Source organism: Tiliqua scincoides, chromosome 6, assembly GCF_035046505.1.
Source record: "Tiliqua scincoides isolate rTilSci1 chromosome 6, rTilSci1.hap2, whole genome shotgun sequence".
Classification (NCBI taxonomy): Eukaryota; Metazoa; Chordata; class Lepidosauria; order Squamata; family Scincidae; genus Tiliqua; species Tiliqua scincoides.
The window spans coordinates 68095888-68119592 of record NC_089826.1 but is presented as its reverse complement, the minus strand read 5'-3'; the positions used below and the strand labels follow the sequence as shown (position 1 = coordinate 68119592).

The 23705-nt window shown below is 42.5% G+C and overlaps 1 protein-coding gene across 1 annotated transcript; it reads left to right on the top strand.

Annotated features, from left to right (window-relative positions):
- The first annotated feature begins 1342 nt into the window (after positions 1–1342).
- NIPAL1 (NIPA like domain containing 1) lies at positions 1343–22556 on the top strand. The gene is made up of 6 exons (XM_066632455.1): positions 1343–1415; positions 14715–14981; positions 16546–16602; positions 17667–17757; positions 20144–20304; positions 21814–22556. The coding sequence occupies exons 1-6, from the start codon at positions 1367–1369 to the stop codon at positions 22440–22442; spliced, it is 1254 nt and encodes a 417-aa protein (XP_066488552.1). The 5' UTR covers positions 1343–1366; the 3' UTR covers positions 22443–22556.
- The last annotated feature ends 1149 nt before the right edge of the window (positions 22557–23705 follow it).

The following is a 23705-nucleotide window of genomic DNA, read 5'->3' as shown; positions in this document are numbered from 1 at the left end:
TTTAATGTCCTAAATTTAAAACAAAAATCAATGAAAACTTAAAGCTAGAACTGTAGTATTGAATGTATTTTAAAATCAAAGTCTAGATTCGTTGTCATACAATTGGAGGGATGAGATGCCCATCCAGGGAGGGGCAGATACTTGAGGAAACCCGAAAGATAATTGAGAGCCCAATCCTATCCAATTTTCCAGCTCTGGTTTAGCCACAGTGCAGCCTTGTGGTAAGGGAACAAATGTTCCCACACCTTGAGAAGGCCCCAGTGACTGCCCTCTACCACAGGATGCAGCGCACACCCCACTGGCACTACTATACCAGCACTGGAAAATTGGATAGGATCGGGCCCTGAGATTGCGGCAATAATCAGAAATATTCTCATACATTGGGAGGAAGGAGAAAATCCACTAGGGCCAGGGGCTTAGCTTGGGAACACCCCTTCAGCAGATGAGAAAACCTGAAAGATAATTGAGATTGGGGCAATAATCAGGATTATTCTCATACATTGGGGGGGGGGGAGAGAAAATCCACTTGGGGCAGAGGCTTAGGGCCCAATCCTATCCAACTTTCCAGCTCCAGTGCAGCTGCAATGCAGCTCTGAGGTAAGGGAACAAATGTTCCCATACCTTGAGGAGACCTATGTGACTGCCCCTCCACTGCAGGATGCAGCACACACCCCATTGGTATTGCTGCACAGGCCCTGGAAAATTGGATAGGGTTGGGCTCTCAGGCTACAATCCTAGCCACACTTTCCTGGGAGTAAGCCCCATTGACTATAATGGGACTTACTTCTGAGTAGGCATGCATAGGACTGGGCTCTTAGCCTGGGAACACCCCTTCAGCAGATAAACTTGAAAAAACCTGAAAGATAATTGAGATTGGGGCAATAATCAGGATTAGTCTCATACATTCTGGAGAGGGGGAGAAAAAAATCCACTTGGGGCAGAAGCTTAGCCTGGGAACAGTGAAACCCCTTTAGCAGGAACACTTCTCCCCAGCGTGGTAGAAACAGGAAGGGAAATAAGCCAGGAAAGCCTTTCCCTTCCAATCAGGGCGGCTGGACCGTGGGAACTGGCCGTGCACTGTATCGTTTTGCATCATGATGGTGACGTCACAATGGACTAGGACTTAGAGATGCTCAGTGGCTCGAAGTTCTCTCCCTTTCGCGCGCCCGCCCCTTCGCTAGGATTGGCCAGCCAAGGAGACTATATCAAAGTTCTTGCAGCCTGAAGGGGGCGGGCTCGTGGGCGAGGCAGCCACAGCCTTGTTGCTTGTGGCAGTTGCTGCCGTGTCAACTTGCTGTGTGTTGCAGACGTGCTTGCTCCTAGGGTGGTTTGCTGTTTTGGAAGCCCCGGTCCCAGGCTCTCTGCTATGGCTGAGATAGGGGTGCAGGTCCATGTCCATCAGGCGTGCCGTGAAGGTCAGTCTCTCTCTCTTTCCCTTGCCTTGCTGGAGGAGTTTGATTTCTACAAGGAAAGGTGTGAACAGGAGGGCTATATAATAGTCTACTATATATAGTTGCTACTATGTATAATAGTAACAACTACTAGTAGCTACTACATAATAGTAGCACAACTAATAAATATTATTTATTCTTATTTATTAATAAATAAGAGGTATTTGAAAATTAGTGTTATTTACTTTACTCAGAAGTAAGTCCATTGTGTCCAGTAAGGCTTGGGCTGTAAACCTGTCTTACTCACTGGAAACAAACACCTCTAATTATTACCCTAATCCAGTGGTTCCCAGCGTTTAGAAGCCTGTAGACCACTGAGGTAAAGATTGGCATCATCATGGACCTCATGAGAACCTAAGGAAGTGAGAGCTTCTGAGCGTGTACAGAGAGCTTGCCACTTTTGTTGCTCAGATTAGTGCAGTGGTTCCCAACCTGTGGTGCATGAGACCCTGTGTACCCCCTCTATCCCCTGCAAACCCCTTGGGACCCCCCCCCCTACCTAAAAAAGTACAGTTAAGTTCTGTAGTTCATGGGGAGTGCTCAGGGAGACACTAGAAGCGTCAGCTGTGGCTGGTTTGTTTTCTGCCCTCTCTGGTGGTCCATGTGGAAGTGTTTTGCCAAGCAAGCACTCCCCCATGGACAACAAGAGTGGGCAGAGAATGAACTACCCGCAGCCAGCATTTTGGTGGTCCCTGGGGGAGCGCTTGCTCAGCAGGGCCCTGACTGTGATAAAAGGCAGTCATCCTCTTTCCCCCCCGAAACTTCTTGGGCCACTTCGCAGGGTATCACGGACCACTTGTGGGCCATGAACTACCACTGCCCTAATCTGAGCAACAAAAGTGGCATGCTCTCTGTACATGCTCAGAAGCTCTCACTTGGTTAGGTTCAACTTTTTTTTCTTCCCCCTGTACTTCCTGTATTCTTGGAACTTTAGTTTGCCATCTTTTTGGTTGCAGCACTTGTGCTTTTAATATCCAAGTGGCAAGCAGACAGGCAAAAGTTTCCCCTGGTATGCAGATGATGTAATGTGGGAAGTTGAACCTGTTACAAGTTTTGTGTAGTGTAGAAATTGCAACTGAACCTAGTGTAGAAATTTAAACTGATCCCTGGGGGAAGGCCGACAGGAGCCGAGGGGCATCCGGTTCGGGACTCCTCATCCCTATGGGATGAGGATGGGGAAGTTAGAGAACAACAAGACAAAGGCAGGGTAGGAGAAGAAAATGGGAAAGGTAGGGTGATGGGATGTGATAGACGGTTTGGCACAATGAGAGGATGCGGGGACAAAGGAGCGAATAAGCAGCGCATCCTGGGGCATTCCGTGTATAAATGCTTTTCTGCGAATGCCCGAAGTCTACGAGCAAAGGTGGGAGAACTGGTATGTCTGGTGACAAGGGAAAATATTGACATAGTGGGCATAACAGAAACCTGGTGGAATGCGGAGAATCAGTGGGATACCGCAATCCCGGGCTATAAACTCTACAGGAGGGACAGGCAGGGGCGTGTTGGAGGTGGGGTGGCCGTTTATGTTAAGGAAGGGATAGAATCCAGCAAAGTAGAGATTGAAGGTGGGTCCGACTCCACCGTAGAATCTCTGTGGGTTAAATTACCAGGCTTGTGCAGCGATGTAATACTGGGGGCGTGCTATCGTCCTCCAGACCAGAAATCGGATGGGGACCTTGAAATGAGGAAACAGATCAGGGAGGTGACAAGGAGGGACAGGGTTGTAATCATGGGGGACTTCAATTATCCTCATATTGACTGGGTCAATTTGTGTTCTGGTCGCAATAAGGAAACCGGATTTCTTGACGTGCTAAATGACTGTGGCTTAGATCAGCTAGTCACGGAGCCCACCAGAGGACAGGTGACTCTGGATTTAATATTGTGCGGTACGCAGGACCTGGTTAGAGATGTAAACGTTACTGAGCCATTGGGGAACAGTGATCATGCTGCGATCCGTTTTGACGTGCACGTTGGGGGAAGAATACTAGGCAAATCTTTAACAAAAACCTTGACTTCCGACGGGCGGACTTCCCTCAAATGAGGAGGCTGGTTAGAAGGAGGTTGAAAGGGAGGGTAAAAAGAGTCCAATCTCTCCAGAGTGCATGGAGGCTGCTTAAAACAACAGTAATAGAGGCCCAGCAGAGGTGTATACCGCAAAGAAAGAAGGGTTCCACTAAATCCAGGAGGTGCCTGCATGGCTAACCAGCCAAGTTAGAGAGGCTGTGAAGGGCAAGGAAGCTTCCTTCTGTAAATGGAAGTCTTGCCCTAATGAGGAGAATAAAAAGGAACATAAACTGTGGCAAAAGAAATGTAAGAAGGTGATACTGGAGGCCAAGCGAGACTATGAGGAACGCATGGCCGGCAACATTAAGGGGAATAATAAAAGCTTCTTCAAATATGTTAGAAGCAGGAAACCCGCCAGAGAAGCGGTTGGCCCTCTGAATGGTGCGGGAGGGAAAGGGGAGATAAAAGGAGACTTAGAGATGGCAGAGAAATTAAATGAGTTCTTTGCATCTGTCTTCACGGCAGAAGACCTCAGGCAGATACCGCTGCCCGAACGGCCCCTCCTGACCGAGGAGTTAAGTCAGATAGAGGTTAAAAGAGAAGATGTTTCAGACCTCATTGATAAATTAAAGATCAATAAGTCACCGGGCCCTGATGGCATCCACCCAAGGGTTATTAAGGAATTGAAGAATGAAGTTGCAGATCTCTTGACTAAGGTATGCAACTTGTCCCTCAAAACTGCCATGGTGCCAGAAGATTGGAGGATAGCAAATGTCACGCCTATTTTTAAAAAGGGAAAGAGGGGGGACCCGGGAAACTATAGGCCGGTCAGCCTAACATCCATACCGGGTAAGATGGTGGAATGCCTCATCAAAGATAGGATCTCAAAACACATAGACGAACAGGCCTTGCTGAGGGAGAGTCAGCATGGCTTCTGTAAGGGTAAGTCTTGCCTCACGAACCTTATAGAATTCTTTGAAAAGGTCAACAGGCACGTGGATGCAGGAGAACCCGTGGACATTATATATCTGGACTTTCAGAAGGCGTTTGACACGGTCCCTCACCAAAGGCTACTGAAAAAACTCCACAGTCAGGGAATTAGAGGACAGGTCCTCTCATGGATTGAGAACTGGTTGGAGGCCAGGAAGCAGAGAGTGGGTGTCAATGGCAATTTTCACAATGGAGAGAGGTGAAAAGTGGTGTGCCCCAAGGATCTGTCCTGGGACCGGTGCTTTTCAACCTCTTCATAAATGACCTGGAGACAGGGTTGAGCAGTGAAGTGGCTAAGTTTGCAGACGACACCAAACTTTTCCGAGTGGTAAAGACCAGAAGTGATTGTGAGGAGCTCCAGAAGGATCTCTCCAGACTGGCAGAATGGGCAGCAAAATGGCAGATGCGCTTCAATGTCAGTAAGTGTAAAGTCATGCACATTGGGGCAAAAAATCAAAACTTTAGATATAGGCTGATGGGTTCTGAGCTGTCTGTGACAGATCAGGAGAGAGATCTTGGGGTGGTGATGGACAGGTCGAGGAAAGTGTCGACCCAATGTGCGGCGGCAGTGAAGAAGGCCAATTCTATGCTTGGGATCATTAGGAAGGGTATTGAGAACAAAACGGCTAGTATTATAATGCCGTTGTACAAATTGATGGTAAGGCCACACCTGGAGTATTGTGTCCAGTTCTGGTCGCCGCATCTCAAAAAAGACATAGTGGAAATGGAAAAGGTGCAAAAGAGAGCGACTAAGATGATTACGGGGCTGGGGCACCTTCCTTATGAGGAAAGGCTACGGCGTTTGGGCCTCTTCAGCCTAGAAAAGAGACGCTTGAGGGGGGACATGATTGAGACATACAAAATTATGCAGGGAATGGACAGAGTGGATAGGGAGATGCTCTTTACACTCTCACATAATACCAGAACCAGGGGACATCCACTAAAATTGAGTGTTGGGCGGGTTAGGACAGACAAAAGAAAATATTTCTTTACTCAGTGTGTGGTCGGTCTGTGGAACTCCTTGCCACAGGATGTGGTGATGGCATCTAGCCTGGACGCCTTTAAAAGGGGATTGGACAAGTTTCTGGAGGAAAAATCTATTATGGGGTACAAGCCATGATGTGTATGCGCAACCTCCTGATTTTAGAAATGGGTTATGTCAGAATGCCAGATGCAGGGGAGGGCACCAGGATGAGGTCTCTTGTTATCTGGTGTGCTCCCTGGGGCATTTGGTGGGCTGCTGTGAGATACAGGAAGCTGGACTAGATGGGCCTATGGCCTGATCCAGTGGGGCTGTTCTTATGTTCTTATGTTCTAACCTCTGTTGGATTAAAAGGTGGCAACTTTATTATAGAGTTTTTCCTCACAGAGGCTCTGTTGTAGTTGGGGTCCCTATATGCATTTGATATAGGTTGAGGGCTGAATCCCTTGCAAGTCCGGATGGGTACAGGGGTTAGATCATTCCTGGAAGCACCTCATCCTGAAAGTAGTTTACTAAGATGTTAGGAGACAGGTTAAGCTTAGGAGTATGATACTCAGAGGCACTCACTCTACATATGCTTAAAGTTAGTCTTATTGTTTCTCATGATGCCACATTGCTGGAAACAAGTTCCAGGTCTGAGTCTTGGTACCAGTTTAGACAGGCTGCTAAGAACACAAAAGAGTGGTGATATGATAGATGATTCAGGCTGTAGAGGTGGCTTTAGGGTCATGTTTGCCTGGGGAAAGCAGACAAGGAAGTAATGGGGGAAGAATGAATATAGCTGGGTGGAGTTTAAATAAACTAACTAATTTACCAGGACGTACCTATTTCTGGAATATCTGAAAGGGAAAGTATCTTTTGAGCATATGCTGAGTAATTTTCCCCCCCTCTCAATACATCTGGTGCCAGAGAGTAGAGCCATCAGACCAGGGGCAAGGGTTTAATTTTAGGGCTGAGCTCTGGACTACCTACACTCATTTCTGGAGCTGATTAAATTGTAATAAAGGATGACTCTGAGCATCTGCAGAGTGTTGTTTCCATATTAGTTTCTAACCACAGCTAGCTCCCTGCATAACAGGCTCCTGGGCCTAACAGAGTTAGAGTAGGAGTATAAGTTCAAGTAGGTTTCGAGTTCAATCATCTTTGCTTTAAAAATTAAGCAGATTTATTGAAAGTAATTATTAATGGTATAACCACTGCTCCTTTCAGTTGAAATCCCTTCAGTGAGCCCTCTTTTTACCTGTAATTGGGTGAATATGGCACAAGTAAAAGGGGGACAAGATTATAGCCAAGAGACACAACCCAAAACCATTTGGTGCCACGGTCAGAGCATTTCAAATTTTTTCTTCTGCTGTGATATTGGTAAAAATATAACAATTGAACAGTTGACCATTTTCTGCTCCCTGAAGCTGCCTACATCATCATTAGTGGAAGCTAATGCATTCCTGCATCCAAGACAGGAATGGGACCAAGAAATAACTTCTGAATGAAAACTCAGTAATGTCTGTGTGAGATGATCTTAGTGAAAAAAGTTTGGAACCGATTGTCATATCAGATGCTGATCAGACCGAGCAAAGGGAGTCTGGCTTGAAGTACTGTTAAGAAAAGTGTTTGCTGAAAATAGTTCTTGATTATTGCAAAGCAGAAGTATAATATTCTTTCAAATAGAATTTGAAACATTTGGATTGATTTGAATGAATTTAGTTTTTTACTATATTAATTTTGTTACGTGATCTCCTTGATTCCAAAGCTAAATTCTGGCACCAGTTCAGAACCTGCTGTTAAGGTCACAAGAGAGGTGACCAAAGAGGTAGATGTGGTGGATGATACAGGCTGAAGGAGTGCTTTGGGGTCATACTTGTCTGGGTGAAGAAGAAAAGGATTGTAGTTTTAAAACTTTAGTAGTAAATTATTTTTAAATGAGTTTTAAAACTTTAGTTAGTAAATGATCTTTGCTTCTTACCTTATGGGGAATAGATAGGAAATGATAGATGGATAGAATGCTCATTTTGAATTTTAACACATGAACATTATTATTATAAATTATGCAGATTTCTATACCGCCTTTCTCACCTCTGTTGCAGTAGGGTCCCTATATGTGTTTGGTATAGGTTTAATCCCTTTTAAGGCCACATGGTTACAGGGGCTAGATCATTCAAAACACCTCATCCTGAGAGTTGCTTGCTATGATGATAGGAGACAGGTTATGGTTACTTAGGAGTATAGTACTCAGAGGCATTCACTCTACATATGCTTAAAGGTAGTCTTGTTGTTTTTCATGATGCCGCATTGCTGGAAACAGGTTCCAGGGCTGACTGCTGGCTCTTGTTTACACCTTTCAGTGCTAAAGTCTTTCAGACTCAAGAAATTTCAGATAGGCAGGCTGTCACCAATTAATTACAATTGCAATTAATGTTCTATCACAGGGGTGTCCAAAGTTTTTGGCAGGAGGGCCACATCCTTTCTCTGACACTGTGTCGGGGGCAGGGGAAAAAAAGAATTAATTTACATTTAAAATTTGAATAAATTTACATAAGTTTACAGAAATGAATATATTAAAGATGAACTTATATGAATGAAGTTCATATAAAAGGCCTTGCACAAAGCAAGGCTGGCCTTTCCTTTGCTGCGGCTACTGCATCACAGATGTGAAACAGCAAGCAGTGGAGGGAACCGTCACATGAGAGGTCAAACAGTTGCCCTCACGCTGAGAGCTCTTGCGTCGGGCCAGTGTGGGCTCCAGCAAATCTCTGGAGGGCCAGAGGCTCATTGGAGACTGGGGGTTCCCTGAGGGCTGCATTGAGAGGCCTTGAGGGCTGCAAGTGGCCCCAGGGCCGGGGTTTGGGCACTCCTGTTCTATCACATGCTGTCTAAGCTTCCAACAGGAGCCACAATTTCGGCTCTATTCTCCCACAGCAGCTTATCAGCTGTGATGATCTCACTTCCAAGTCACTGCCAAGGTTACTCCCAATTAGCTTCTTCAAGCAAGGCACAGCTTTAACTGCCAGATCACACCTCCTGCCCACCCAGTCCTTAGGACCACTGGCAGAACTTGTTGAAGTTTATGGCTTTGTAACAAGAACAGTGTTAACTCTATATGACCTCTGATCTAGGATAAATGCAGTGGTTATGCAATCATAAATCTCATAGAATCAGAACTTATCACCGTAAAGCTCCTCATGCACCTGTTTGAAGTGGTCTTGCCATCTTGGTTGTGGCCAGTGCGATCCCTGCATTATGGGAAGCTAGGTATTGTATCTGAGACACAGGAAACAGTTGTCATGTTCTGAGCAAAACCAAGTTGCCAAACACCATCCCTTAAAAACAAACACATACACACTCTTGTCGTGAAAAAGTGTGCTCTTTTGAAACCGGGAGTAACTCTTCTGTCAGATGAAACTCCCTCACAGTCTGAAATATGTAAACACTCTGAGTAATTGTTCCAGTTCTGGCTTCCTACTCCTCCCTTGCCTTGCCTTTGTATGACTGTCAGAAGCAAGTTATCAGTCGAGCAAGTTTTTGTTGATGATGTTAACTTGAATGTATGCTTGCCCCTGCCTTCTTCTCATTCTTTTTCCATCAGTGTTTGCCCACAATTCTGTTTGTGCTATGACAGATCAGCTCATTTCAGAGGTCCTGTGTCACATAGTTCTACTACCGGGTCATTTTTGAACACCCCCATCCAGTGACCTTTTAGTATGCTTGGCCATAAACCTCCCTCTTCTGCATGCTGTTTAAAATGGCTAGGAAGGGGAGCAGCAAACAAACAAGAGAAGGGGGATAAAAATCTCCTGTATGGACACATCTCTACCTAGAAGGATAAGAGAGCAAGGGGTGCATGGGAAGAAAGGACTCTTTCCCACGTCTTCCCGTGTAGTTCTGTGGAGTTAAATACTTATTTGAGGCAAATGTGCATTAACAATCCCATGAGGTCCTTTTAAACAAGCAAAGCCACTTTGAGAAGGGAGAATTTAGAACAGCAGTTGTGAATGGGATGGGGGGGGGAAGAATATGGCCCCCTGAGATGCTGTGGCACATTTAAAAGGGAACACAGACTGAAAACCGCAAATAATGATTTGAAGCAAAGAAATAATAGATTGGGAAATTTTCTGTTTCAAACTCAATCAACTTTCAACTCTTTTTTTGTTTCCTGTAGGAGCTCTTCTCAGGTTCCAGCCACTCCCACAAGGATACAACATGAATAAACATAAAATCAACCCTCCCTCCCCCCCCAGATATTTTTCCTTGTGGGGTTTAAAACGTGTTTTAAGGATTTACAGTACATATATTTGAAATCCTACAGGGAGAGGAAGCTCTTGAAGTGTTCTGAATGGAGCAAGAACATAGTGGGTGGGGAAAAGGTTAAACTTCCTCTATAGCTTTTCCACTTCAATTCCCTTACAAAGAAATTCGTGATTTTTTGAGGGGAAAAGGCAGCAGGGCATAGTCTGTATTATGTAGTCTGCCCTAAGCAATTTCTAGGGGAGTACGGGGGAAGAGAAGGTTGGCCATTGTGGGTTGGCCAAACTGCATTTCTCAAGATATGAGAATGAATTCAGAAATAAGAATCAATTCTTGTGGTCTGTGATGAATTGGCACAGTTCCCCTTCACTCTTTTCTGCCTTTTCACTGCAGGAGATGAAGTCTGCTATTGTTTTGCCATCTAACATTTGAACTTTATAAATTGTTTCAATGTGGAAGAATAAAATTAGTATTTAATTTGTTGGATGCTAGCTAAATGTAATACATTCATTCTCTCTCTGTGTCTCTCTTTCTCACACACACACTTTGTTAAATCCCTAGCCATAAAATATTTGCTAAAATAAAATGGTGTAATATAGTTTCCAGGTGTTAATCTAAGTGTGTTCTCTTTTTTTGGTACTCTAAAGTCATTCCTGTAGTAAAAAGCTTTGTAGCGTTCTCAGTACAAGTTTTCAAGGAGTTAAACTATAGCACTTTTGTATTTTTAATTGTAATTTTAATAAGTGTTTAATAAAATTTTATTATAAAATTAAAAAACTCAAAAATATTAAAACAATTACAGACCACAAAATAGATATTAAATAGCTATCCAAATATAAAGTGTTTTTCATGATCACTTTTCTTGTGTATTCATGGCAAAAGGGAATTAATGGAGACCACTACTCTATCATGATTTAATTTCTGCCTTATGTCTCCTGAAGATGTAACTGTAGCACTTAGCTTCTCCATTTTTGCCTGTCCTTTCCCTTCCTTAGCAAAATTGAAGCCTGTAAACCTGAAAACAGGTTTTCTTGCACATTCATCTTTAAAGTTACAGTCTGATTCTAAATGTGATTATTCACTTCTTGAAAATAAGTTCCATTGAATTGAATGGGATATACTTCTTGATAAGTATGCATCAAGTTAAACAGCATTCTTTTTTACAGTCTTCTCTTCAGTTGCAAAACCTCTTGAATGATGCCTTAAACACTGTCACATTCATGTGTACAGTTGTGAAGTTTTTATCTGTGAGGATCTGAACTGGTGCAGATATTAGTGCAACCAACAAATTTCCATAAGTAACTTATTGGGCAAGTACCATAGACTTATGAAAACAGAGTAATACTTGAAATTGGGGTGCACAAACGATGCACCCCAGGGGTGCAGGGACTCTTTCCATGATTAGAAAAGTTGCACAATGTGTTTTTCTCGTTGTGCAAGTAATCCTCCATGTAACCCCATTTCTGACATTATATACAAAAAAAGCACACGGAAAATGTTAATGTTTATTCCAGCTCTTAAAGCAGATGAACATTTCTGGATTGATGGAACATATTGAAGGTACTCCCTTCACCTCCTGCAACAACCAGAATTCATCTACCTGAAACTCTCTGCCCCACCCTGTTAGTCTTGACTATAAATGATTGTTTAAAAGGCAACCTTTGTCCTGCTCATTTTAAATTTGAATTTATCTTTGGATTGGTAAATAATTGCCTTGGATATGATAAATGGCACTTAACGTATTCAACATTACCCATACATGTGGCAAGGAAAGCCAGAATAAGCAGAAATGACACATTGAAGAGAGGCAACTTGTTGGGACTAGAAAGTTAACGTAAGAGGGGGAGCTGTTAACGTTCATTTGTTACCCTGAAGTTATCCTTAGTATTCCTTAATTCTTACTGTGCTCCTCACAATTGAGACAGGAGGATTTAAGGTGGACCAGGTTCGTAGACTCCCTCTAAAGTGGAATAATAATCTTGGTTTTTGACAATTTGTGAGGATCTTGCTGAAGTAGTGCCAGTTTTTCCCCTTTCTGGGGCACCTCTCTCTCTCATAAAGAATGAATTATTAGTGTAGCTACTTGTACTGTAAATGTCTGTGGCGGTTTCCCAGTTTTTTCTGCCATGCTGATCAACTTCAGTAGAAATGGATGTAGCATTACAGTATATACTGCTTGAATGTTGCATTCTTGAACAAGAACAGATTCTGTGATCTTGGTTTCTAGCTGTTAAGTCAAGAAGGTGATTTATGCTTCTGCCCATCTGCTACAATTATGTCTGAACTGGAGGGAGTTTTAGTCTCCATCCTGCATGGTTGACATGCTATCGTTCTAGCTTCCTTTTAGTTCTGCTATGAAAGCTGGACTTCATGAACAAAAGACTTTCTTAAGTGATAACCACTTGTAGAATGTATATTCACAAGGGCTCTGCCTACCCAGTACCAAGTAGCACTTTTTTTCAGAATTATTCAAGGTCAATTTTTTTGTGAAGAATATTGGATATCAAGAGTGTTGCTGAAACAGGAATAGTGAGGTTCAAAGCTCTACTCAGTCATGAAACTGGTGACTTGGATGAGACACTATCTCTCAGCTAAATCTACCTTGCAGGGTTGTTGTTCGGATAAAAGGGAGTATATCAATCTTGAATACCTTGGAGGAAAATTGGTATATGAATGTGAAAAACAGTATTCTATAGCATCTTTCAACCACAACAAAAAAGTTCTCAGATAGCACAAGGATTGCAAAGATGGTTCCTTGTCTCTCTTGTAGCCCCTTTGGGATGCCAGAAGGAAAAAAGTGCTTTGCTATTCTGCTAAAATAAGAGCTCCCCTTTCAAAGGATCCTCTGTTAACAGGATTTTTTAGTATGACAACTGCAGTTATCCTATGGTGTTAATATTGCATGGATAGTGTGCCTAGCAGATTGAAACGTGTGTGAGACTAGTCAGTAAAATCAGATTCTGATGCCTTGCTCTTTTGACAATGCCTGTGAGCATGAAGAAAATAACTGAGTAATTTAAAGAGTCAGCATAGCTTTTTTCAAGAACAAATTGTGCCAGATGAATCTCATCTCCCCCTTTGACACAGTGTCTAGTCTGGTAGACAATGTCAATGTTGTGGATATAGTGTACCTAGATTTCAGCAAATCATTCAGTGTACCCATATAGTATACCTAGATTTCAGCAAATCAGCAAATCATTCAGTGTACCCTTATAGTGTACCTATGTATGTATTGGCAACCTTCAGTCTCGAAAGACTATGGTATCGCGCTCTGAAAGGTGGTTCTGGCACAGCGTCTAGTGTGGCTGAAAAGGCCAATCCGGGAGTGACAATCCCTTCCACACCGGGAGCAAGTGCAGTCTGTCCCTGGTCTGTCTCCCTGGCTATGGGCCTTCCTTCTTTGCCTCTTAGCCTCAGACTGTTGGCAAAGTGTCTCTTCAAAAATAGTGTACCTAGATTTCAGCAAATCATTCAGAATCTCATCTCCTCCTTTGACACAGTGTCTAGTCTGGTAGACAGTGTCAATGTTGTGGATATAGTGTACCTAGATTTCAGCAAATCATTTGACTGATGAACTGAAAGCCCAGTTCTATCCAACTTTCAAGCACTGATGTAGCCATGCGAATGGGGCATGCACTGCATCCTGTGCTGGTGGTGGTGAGCAGTCATGGAGGCCTCTTCAAGGGAGTAGGGAGGTAGGAAGCAGGCACGGAAGTAGCAGTACAGTATCCTTAAAGCCAGTCCTGCCATCCAAAACCTCTTGATAATTTTCTCCAGCCAGTTTTAAACATGAACTAGTATATTCTATCGAGGGCTTCTGAAATTCAAGATTGCAAAAAATGGTTTCTTCAACCCCAGGCAAGTGAGTTATAATACAAATTTCAGAGGCTCAGAATAACCACCTTCCATTAATTGGGATCCTCTTGCTTTGGAACCTCTTGTTTGGGGCTCTTTAGTCTAGAAAACAGGCACCTGAGGGGTGGACATGATTGAGACGTACATACAAAATTATGCACGGGAACAATAGAGTGGATAGAGAGATGCTCTTTTCCCTCTCACACAATACCAGAACCAGGGGACATCCACTAAAATTGAGTGTTGGGAGAGTTAAGACAGAGAAAAGAAAATATTTCTTTACTCAGCTTCTAGTTGGTCTGTGGAACTCCTTGCCACAGAATGTGGTGATGGCATCTGGCCTAGATGCCTTTAAAAGGGGATTGGACAAATTTCTGGAAGAAAAATCCATCACAGGTTATAAGCCATGATGTGTATGTGCAACCTCCTGATTTTAGAAATGAGCAATGTCAGAATGCCAGATTCAAGGGAGGGCCCCAGGATGCAGATCTCTTGTTATCTGGTGTGCTCCCTAGGGCATTTGGTGGGCCACTGTGAGATACAGGAAGCTGGACTAGATGGGCCTATGGCAGCCATTTTCAACCAGTGTGCCATGGCACACTGGTGTGCCGTGAGTGGTCCACAGGTGTGCCACAGGAATTTGGGGGAAGGTCATTAGTAGGGCCAATGGGGATGTGAGTCCCCCCACTGGCAGCATAGTGTGTCTTGTGAATTGTCAAAAACCTGATGGTGTGCCTTGACAATTTTAGTCCCTTGTCAGTGTGCCATGAGATTAAAAAGGTTGAAAATCGCTGGCCTATGGTAGGATCAGCAGGGCTGTTATGTTCTTATGCTGAGTGCCAAACTATTGCTCCTTCTGTTGCTTTGTTAATTTTCCTTGGTTGTAGTTTGTGATGTTTAAGCCATTTCTGCCCAATTTTGCATATATGTAACAGGGACCGAATGTGTACACCTGTGGGGCAGGCAAAAATGTGTTAAGTGTTGTTCCCTGTTTTGGAAATTGCTGTAGTGAAGGCAAGCTATATATTTTTAAAATAAATGAAGGTATGCAAAAAGCCTGGGGGGCGGAGATACAGTTTTATTAATGGTATAAATACCTTTTTCAGAGTCTCCCATGTATGTCAATTTCATGTGCACTTTATTTATTTATTTATTAAATCAATCAATCAATCCCCCTCTCTTTTCTCCAGGTGATGTGTTTCCTCTGATTTGCCACAGCAACCACCATGCTTGGTGTCAAATCCTCAATATATCGGAAGTACAAGCATCTTTCTTGGCCTATTCCATCGGATACTCGAATGAAACGAAGTTCAGTGTTTCCACAACCAACGAAAGCAAATACAGTTTATACATTGGTGTGGCCTTAGCTGTTACTTCCAGTATCTTTGTTGGTTCCAGCTTTATACTGAAAAAGAAGGGCCTTTTGCAATTGGCTGAAAAAGGAGCCACTAGAGCTGGTAAGAAATACTCAATAATTTATAACTTTTAGAGAAATAACCTCCTCCCCTCTCTCTTTTTAATTTTGGAAACCCCAAGTCCAAAAGCATAATTCTGTTTTTTGAAATGCACACTTTGACACTTGGTCCACAGACGTGGTAGGTTCCATTTTTCACATTGTCAACTGCAAACTGCAGGCATGCTGTTCCTGGATGATTGCTGCAAGAAGTAGATAATTTTATTTATTGCATTTTTATCCTGCTGTTCAGGAATGAATATACACCCATGTGCGCAATCTCTCACTCTCTCTTTCCCTCACCGACAGTCATCCAGTGAGCCACTTAGATAATCTGAGTCAACCTGGTGCAGCACTCTAAGCTGAACAGTTTAGCTAGGCTTTGGTGCATTCTGACATCCAACTTCCTCTGACATTAGCATGCAGGTGTTCCTGGTCTTCCCTTTTTACAGCCCAATTGTGAGCTTCCTGACGCCCACTGAATGAGTGACACTAAAGCAGCTATTGCTGTATCCAGTGGGCGCTGGGAAAGCTGTTGGAGGTCTCCTCCGGGGAAGGGGACTTTTGTCCCCCAAGCTCTGCAGTTGGACTTCTCAAGTCTGCGCCAGATATTTTGCTGGTGTAGATCTGAGAGACAGTGTTGGGCCTTCCAGCCTGACAGAGTTCAGGATACTCCACCAATCCTCCCCCTACACCACCCTCCCCCTGCCCTTGTTCCATCCTCCCCCAGAGGCTGCATTGCTGCCTGGCAGTCACATTTACCCCCAATGGCAGCGCATCCTCCTTCTGCTGGGCCTGGGCCTGGCACCTGACTGGTGCAGGCCCAGCACCAGTGCTCCCTACTCTGAGGGTGCCATATTTACAGCACCCAGTGCTGGCAAAGTATCAGTTTAGGACTGGGCTTAGTTGCTTTTGGACTTTGTGGTTGTATTCTGAATTTTTTATATTGTACTATTATGATTTTTTTCAGCTATTGCACATATATTTCATTCTTATTTTTGCAGTGTACTTTATTTCTCTATATTGCATGCTGCCTTGAGCACAAACTCTTGTTTGTTTGAAGGGAAAGGTGGGGGTATAAATTTTAAATAAACATTTTGAAAGAGAACTTCTTAAAGATACAACATTGGAAGGTTTTTCACTTGTAAAAATAAAATGCACACACACAATCTACCTAATGACTATTGTTGGACATGTAAAATAATTCATGATGATCTTTTATCATGGGGGGACAACGACGGCAACTTAACCTAGGATTGAAAATCATTATGAAAAACAGTTTAAGATCTCGTTAACAACATGACTGGCTTAGATATTCCTTAATTTAACCCACATTTTGTTAGGTTTATTTTAGTGGGTATTCAGGAATTAATATTTGAAATAGCATCCTGAGTTTATGCTGTTGCAGCTTGGGTTATCCATTGCAGCAGCACAGAATGTGTTGTGGGGTAGTTGCTGGGGGGAGGGGGATTACCAGGAAACCATTGGGGGGAAGCGGTTAGACTTATTATAAAATATTTATTGGAAATCTTCTGACATTATTTTCCCTGAAAATAATTCTTTTTTAGGACAAGGTGGATATTCTTATCTCAAGGAATGGCTCTGGTGGGCAGGGCTGCTTATGAGTAAGTATTAAAGTGCTTCACTGTTTGTATTAAAACAATAAGAGCAGATACACACTCTATGATGCTGCAAGAAAGCACCCTAGGCCAATCTGGTTTACCAGGTAGCTTTGTATTGATTTTTGAACCTGCCATCTCAAGAAAATTTACAGATACTTTATAGCATAATAAATTTGACACTATAATTCATTATTATAATCTTACTCAAAGTCTCTATTTCAGGATTCCATGTCTGTATGGTGTTATGTTGTTTTGTGTAACTTTTGGAGTTAAGCTAGACATAGCCTTGAATATGTAAGTTAACCTCGCAGGGTTTTTGCATGTGTGATTTTTTTTAAATAGCATGTGCAAGGACAATACAACTCAACAGATCCACAACAGGAGTTGCAATTCAATATTTTACCGATACTGTTCCAATTCTAATCGCTTCCCCTGGTGGTATTTTTAATGAGGAAAAGTTGTTCATTAAAAGCCAACAACAGCTTCTTTTTTCTTCCTTAAAAATAACAGGTGGGAGGGATGCGACTGGGATTGAAACTGTGGCAGGAGCAAAGTACAAAAGCACCCATCATGGTTTTGGCCCATTTGTTGTTCCCTCCCATGCCATTTATTTAACCTTATTTTTTGTGGTGTTTTTTTAACTTGCATGTTTAGAGTCGTACCTGGTTTGACTCTCATTTGCAACCTTAAACACCATAAACTTCTTGAGTAGTAAAATAACTTTTGAAGGCAGAAATGGCAGGTGCAAAAGCAAAATATATTGAAGAATTATTTTTAGAATTATTCCTCTCCGGAATTCTAAAATCTTTCAACACATCTCCTGAATTGAAGTCATCCTACCTCTTGCTTTTCATTCATTGATATACCAAGGAAGTATTTTACAAATGGAATCCCTTGAGGAGAGATTCATTAACTTCGTACCATTTGTTCTTGCATCAGGGAGGGGGGGGAAAGCATTGATAGTGTAGGCAACAAGAACTATATTAACTCGTAATCACAAGTGTGCTCAAAACTTTTAGCAAATCTCTATTTCCATACTTCTATTTCCATTCACTTCTTTTTTGCAGTGGGAATAGGAGAGGCTGCAAACTTTGCCGCATATGCCTTTGCACCAGCAACTTTGGTAACACCATTGGGTGCGCTGAGTGTTCTTTTAAGGTTAGTACCAGTAAGGGGTTAGTTTTATTTCTCCTGGTGTCCATTACATCGCATTGTACTCTATGGCAGAGCCTCTGAGAGGAATTTTATCAGGGGGTTCAAAGTTTCTTTGGGGGCACCTCAAAAGGGAAGGGGGTGAAAGGGGAGGGTGGTGACAGCCAGAATAGTCTTTGGAGCCCAGGCTTACCTGTCAGTGCAGTGTTGGCCACTAGATGCAGTAATTCAGAAAACCAAACACCATTCCTAGCTCTCTAAAACCTTCTCAATATAGGAAACCATTGCAGAAAATTAGCATCATCGTATTTAGGCTCACACTAAAATGGAAAGTGACCTGTGTGCACCAAAACTTTTGTAGCAGCTGTTGTCTCACAGCTGTGTCCCTGAGCTCCTATACACTCCTTCATGGAAAGAGAATCCATAAGCCAAAGAGCTACTGTAGCAGGCCAGTTTCCTTCCAGATGTGACATCAGGAATGTGTCCTGGGCCTAGTGAGTATGGCTTGTGATATGCCTACAGTAGTTCCCCCAGCATCCTGTGCAAGCAGTGAGTCTGGGTGAGATCAGAAAACATCCCAGGAAATTTCTGAGCCCTGTCCTTTTGGCTTCTGGGCCCCCTTTTTGGCCCTGGACCAATTTTGACCTGGATTGGGCCTCAATACAAATTACCCCCTTTACCCCTTTTCATGGGCCTTGCTCTATGGCTTATTTTAGGTAGTAGGTTGTAAATGAATTGCAGATTTCCTTGCTTCCATGGCTTAGAGAATCATCTGAGTTGATGTTGTGTTTTCCTATTTTTTGTCAAAATAGTTGCCGCAGCTAACTAAAATTATAAGACAGGCATGAGCAACTTCGGATGCAATCCTAACCTAATAGGGCGCAGTGCAGCTCTGAGTTAAGGGAACAAACATTCCCTTACTTTGAGGAGGCCTCCGTGAGTGACACCCGGCTGCAGGATGCTGCACATGTCCCATTGGCACTGCTATGCCAGTGCTGGAAAGTACTGACATAAGGGGTTAGGATTGCACCCATAATTTGTCATCCTTTGAACTTCTGTTCGACAGACTACTCTTTGGTTTTCTGGAGGCACCTGACTAGCCATTATTGGAAACAAGACATCTGAATAGAGCTGGATAGGGCTGTCTTGATGGCTTTTGGAGAGTAGTGGCATATGTTGTGGTGATGTTTACTGTCTGAAAGTATATCCATTATTCTCCTTTGCAAATAATTTGATTGTACATCTGAAAATAAGGAATTAAACTTATGAAACTGCTTTATACTGAATCAAGCTGTTGGTCTATCTAGCTTAGTATTTTTGACACTGCAGACCTAATCCTATCCAACTTTCCAGCACTAATGCAGTCATGCCAGCAGGCTGTGTGCTGCACCTTGAGGTGGTGGGGAGTAATGGAAGACTGCTCAAGGTAAGGGACTGTTACTTCAGGGCTGCATCGGTGCTGGAAGGTTGCATAGGATTGGGCCCCAAGAGGTGACAGGTCTTCTCAACAGGAGATGCCAACGATTGAACTTAGAACTTTTGCATACAAAGCATGTGCTCTCCTCTTGAGCTGTGGCCCCAACCCAAGTGTGTAAAGACACTTAACACCTTGTTTCTCCTTAGAAGAGCTTTGTAGCAACTGCTTGGCTGAAGTAAATAGAAATAATTTTGACCAGAATGAAAGGCTTATGTGAAAATGTGTCCCTTCTCTATTGCAAAATGTTAACCGCTAAAGTACTGTGGCATTAGTTGTGACATTGAGATTTTGATACGTTCATCTGAGCTTCATCCTTCTAAGTAATATTTGAAATGGTGACTATTGGTCATGAGACAACAAAGCACGCATTAATTCACACACTTTCTCAGATGTGCATGCTAGCAGAGTTGGGTAAATGTATACATCACCCATCCCTCATGCATGGTGATATGTGTGTGTGTGTGTGTGTGTGTGTGTGCTAGGTACAAACATCAAAAGCAGATGATGCACAATAATTTGGGCCATCTTTCTTTCCCTTTTTTGAATGCGAAGGATCATAATCTCTCCATTCCTTTACCTTGCCCAGTATATGTTTGGTCAGGTTTATTTAATACCCAGCCCATACTTTCTGTATGCAAACAACTTTAAATCTCTTTTGCATTCAGAATAAAAGCGCAATGTCCCATTTTCCACTTGCTTTTCAGGGGTCATCCGTGTTTTCCTTTCTTGTGGGCAGTGTCATGCCACATCCATAGGACTATTGCCTCAGCCAGTTCCAGTGTCTTTAGGACACATGATGTCTTCCATAATTCTTTTTAAATTCTTTCCCGTTTAAACAAATTTAACATTTGCTACATTCAAAGTGTCCTATTTTTGTCTAATACTACTCTGTCCTTTCTTTAAATATCCAAATAGTGCCATATTATCATCTTATTTTTTGGATGAAAAACTTAACATTCATGGGAAGATGGGCTGCATACTCAGCATTTTGGGGTCCACCATGATGGTAATCCATGCCCCTGAAGAGGAAGAAGTCAGATCATTGGATGAAATGGAAATGAAGCTAAAAGATCCAGGTATGTCACTCACAGCGCAATCCAAACCCCCTCTGCCCCAGCCAGCACAAGTTCCTTGTATTGGCTCCCAGCCATCACAAACATGCTGTAAAGCACCTGGGAGTAGGATAGGCCAGCGCATGGATGTGTGCTGGCCTTGCAGAGCTGACCCCGTGCCTGGAGACAGTAGGTTTGTGCCAGCTTGAGCAGACCAGCACAGGGGGTGCAAGAGGGTGGTGGCAGGGAGGAACAGAGACAGGGAGGGGGTGATTCTGTGTGGGAGAGGGCAACCCAGGGGTGGATCTGGTCCAGGAGTGGGGTAGGACTGGCTGTGGTAGTGCAGGCCAGATCTCAACCCCTGGCCCAAGCAGCATTACTTGGGCTGCTCGGATTTGAACCCATGAAGTCATAGGCACAGATCCAAGTAGCCCCATAGGGCTGCCTGAGGCGTTCCTTAGGGTAAGGGGAAGGAAATCCCTTTACTCTGAGTTGCATCTCGGCCTGCACCAAACCCGTGCTATATACAGTGCAAATTGATCAGCGTACCTGTTCAGGCATAGGTTAGAATTGCACCCTTAATCAGCTTGGGATGAGTGAATTTTGTGAAAGCATTTCTTACAGAAATATCTGATTCTATCAAGTCAAGAATTGTTCTTTCATAAAGCAAATGAATTGGGGACTATGAATTTTGTACGATACATGTGTAAACTCTGGTGTCCGTATGTTGGATGCAGTGTTGCAAGAGATGAACCTGGAGGTGGAATAGTTGGGCCAAAGCATGCTCAGTAGGAGATGAATCCAGGCCCATCTATTGCAACACTGCCTCCAACATATGGCCAGATTGATGCCTCCTAAAGTATTTTTGTACATGTATATTACAAAATGCATAGCCCCTAATCCATTTGCTATATGGTTTATTTCAAAAATAGAAATATGGTTGCACATTATTTAAAAGACATTTAAATACTTGAGAAAATACATACGCACCCAGTGCTATAACAAAAAAGCTACGCTTCCAAGCTTACATTTTCCCAATGCTCACCTGGAACCTCCAATTCCTGAGCATATGCAAAGGTTAGTTCTTCTACCTGTCGTACCATGACTGATACGGACAGATGTCCATGATGGAAATGGCAAGAAGCAGCTCACCCCCTCCCTGCAACAGACTTTTTTTAATACATTGAAGGTAGCTCCTGTCCAACCAGAGATTCAGACCTGCCAAAGCTTCTGGAAATGACCTCCAGCTGGTGTTACTGCTAGTCACTCTGACCTCTCTCAACTGGAGATTCACAGCTAAAAATTGTTATTTAATTGTTATGTAACTGTTAGCAAGACATTGGTACCAGCACTCTTATCATGCTCCTAGCCCGCAAGCACTTTTCCCACAGATGCTTCCAAATGGATTCTGGCCTACAAAATGGAGTGAGATCTAAGCCAGTGAGGGTAACTTGTTTTCACAATGAGCAAATTGTGATTGATTTTTGGGTCAGTATTGAATTCACATTATGTAAATTTCTTTTTTTTTCTCAGTGTTCATTGCTTTTGCGGTTGTTATAGTTGTGACTTCCCTGGTGCTCATCTTTGTTGTTGCTCCACGGCTTGGCCAGACGAATGTTCTGGTTTACATCTCCATTTGTTCCGTGATTGGTGCATTCTCAGTCTCTTCTGTCAAGGGGCTGGGTATTGCTATTAAAGACCTCTTGGATCGGAAACCCGTCTTTCGACATCTGTTGTTCTATCTTTTGGTGGCAGTTTTGGTGCTGTCTGTCAGTACTCAGATTAACTACCTCAACAAGTCATTGGATGTGTTCAATACGTCTGTAGTGACACCCATTTATTATGTGTGCTTCACAACCACAGTGGTGATTTGTTCTATCATCCTCTTCAAGGAATGGAATAGCATGGCGCTTGGTGATATCATTGGGTCGCTGAGTGGATTCTTCACCATAATTATAGGCATTTTCTTTCTTCATGCTTTTAAAAACATCAGTGTCACCTGGAGCCAGTTGACCTCTTCAGTTAATCAGCCAGGGTTACCTCACCATGGTTATGAGGTTCACCATACTTTATTGGAGAACATGGAGGCTCCAGCCTTGGTAGCTGATGAGGATAATACGCTGTTTAGTCGAGGAAATGAGCAAGGCAGCAGTTGCCATTAATGCATCTCTAACTGCTGAACTGTTGACTGAAGCAGTTGTCCCCAGAAAATGTACAGCAATCCTATGGTGATAACTGTGTGCTTGGAGCAACAGAAGGGAGTCACTATGGTCTGTGCACCCATGGAGCAGGAAACAAAATGTTGTGAGAATGTTTCCACATCTTTTCCCATCCCTATCTTTGGCAGCATATGAACACTGTTAGAGTGCTGTTAGAGGACTATTTTTTCTTTTTGCTGAATAACTGAATGATATATGCAATGTATTTTTGTGAATAGCACTTTATGGCTTTACAGTGTTAAAAAAATTTTTTTGTCTTTGAAGCTATCTAGGTAAAGGTATTGGGTATGCTATGACCTACCCAAAGACTTGGCATTTTCAATACTTATTTCACTTTTAAGTTTTTCAACTACAAGGTGTCCTGTAGAAAAATAAACTTATTTCTTGGTTTTAGATTTTAGCAAAGAATGGAAAGTTCATCAGGAGTCTTTCATATGCCATCTAGCACTAAATGTTCTACAAGTATTCTAATTTTTATATGTATTTTATATTTTTACTGGCTCCTTAAAAGCATATTTGCTTGATTTTTTCTTTTTCACCAGTTCTGTTCTCTAGTCACAAATTAACAAACCTAATAATACTCCATCTTTTTCTGATATCAGAATCTATTCTAACCATGTTAACATGACATTCAGTTTATGGTTGACCAAGATTCTCTACCCACCCTCCACCCCCCCAGTTCACAAAATGGTTTCTAGAAGCATTTTCCTTTGTTCATCCAAATGAAAGGGGAGTAGTGAAACTTTCAGACATGAGTTTCTTAGTATTTAAAAAATATGCATGTATGTAGCAGGTTCCTGCCCAATCAATAGATGATTTTTCAAATAGCTTATTTTTCATCTGTCATCCTAAAAGAGCCTCAAGGAAATTTTGTTTTGCTGTTTAGGTCAAAATAGTGACATAGTGTTAATTCTAACACTATCAAAATATCTTGAATTAGTTTCCATGTGTAGTTGGTTTTTTAAAAAAGGATTTGTACATTTCAATTCCATTATAATTTTCATTGGCTATTTGAATCCTGTTATTTTCTACAAAAGTCTAGTGTTTTGAAATCTACAAAAATCTTGAGAAGCCAATTATTGAGTGATCAGGCTTGATGATCTAGATAAAAATTTCTAGAAGACATTCTTGTCATCCCCACCACCTCACAATACTGTTTACATGGAGTTATATTTTATTTCTGTATACGATTTTTTTCCTGTATTT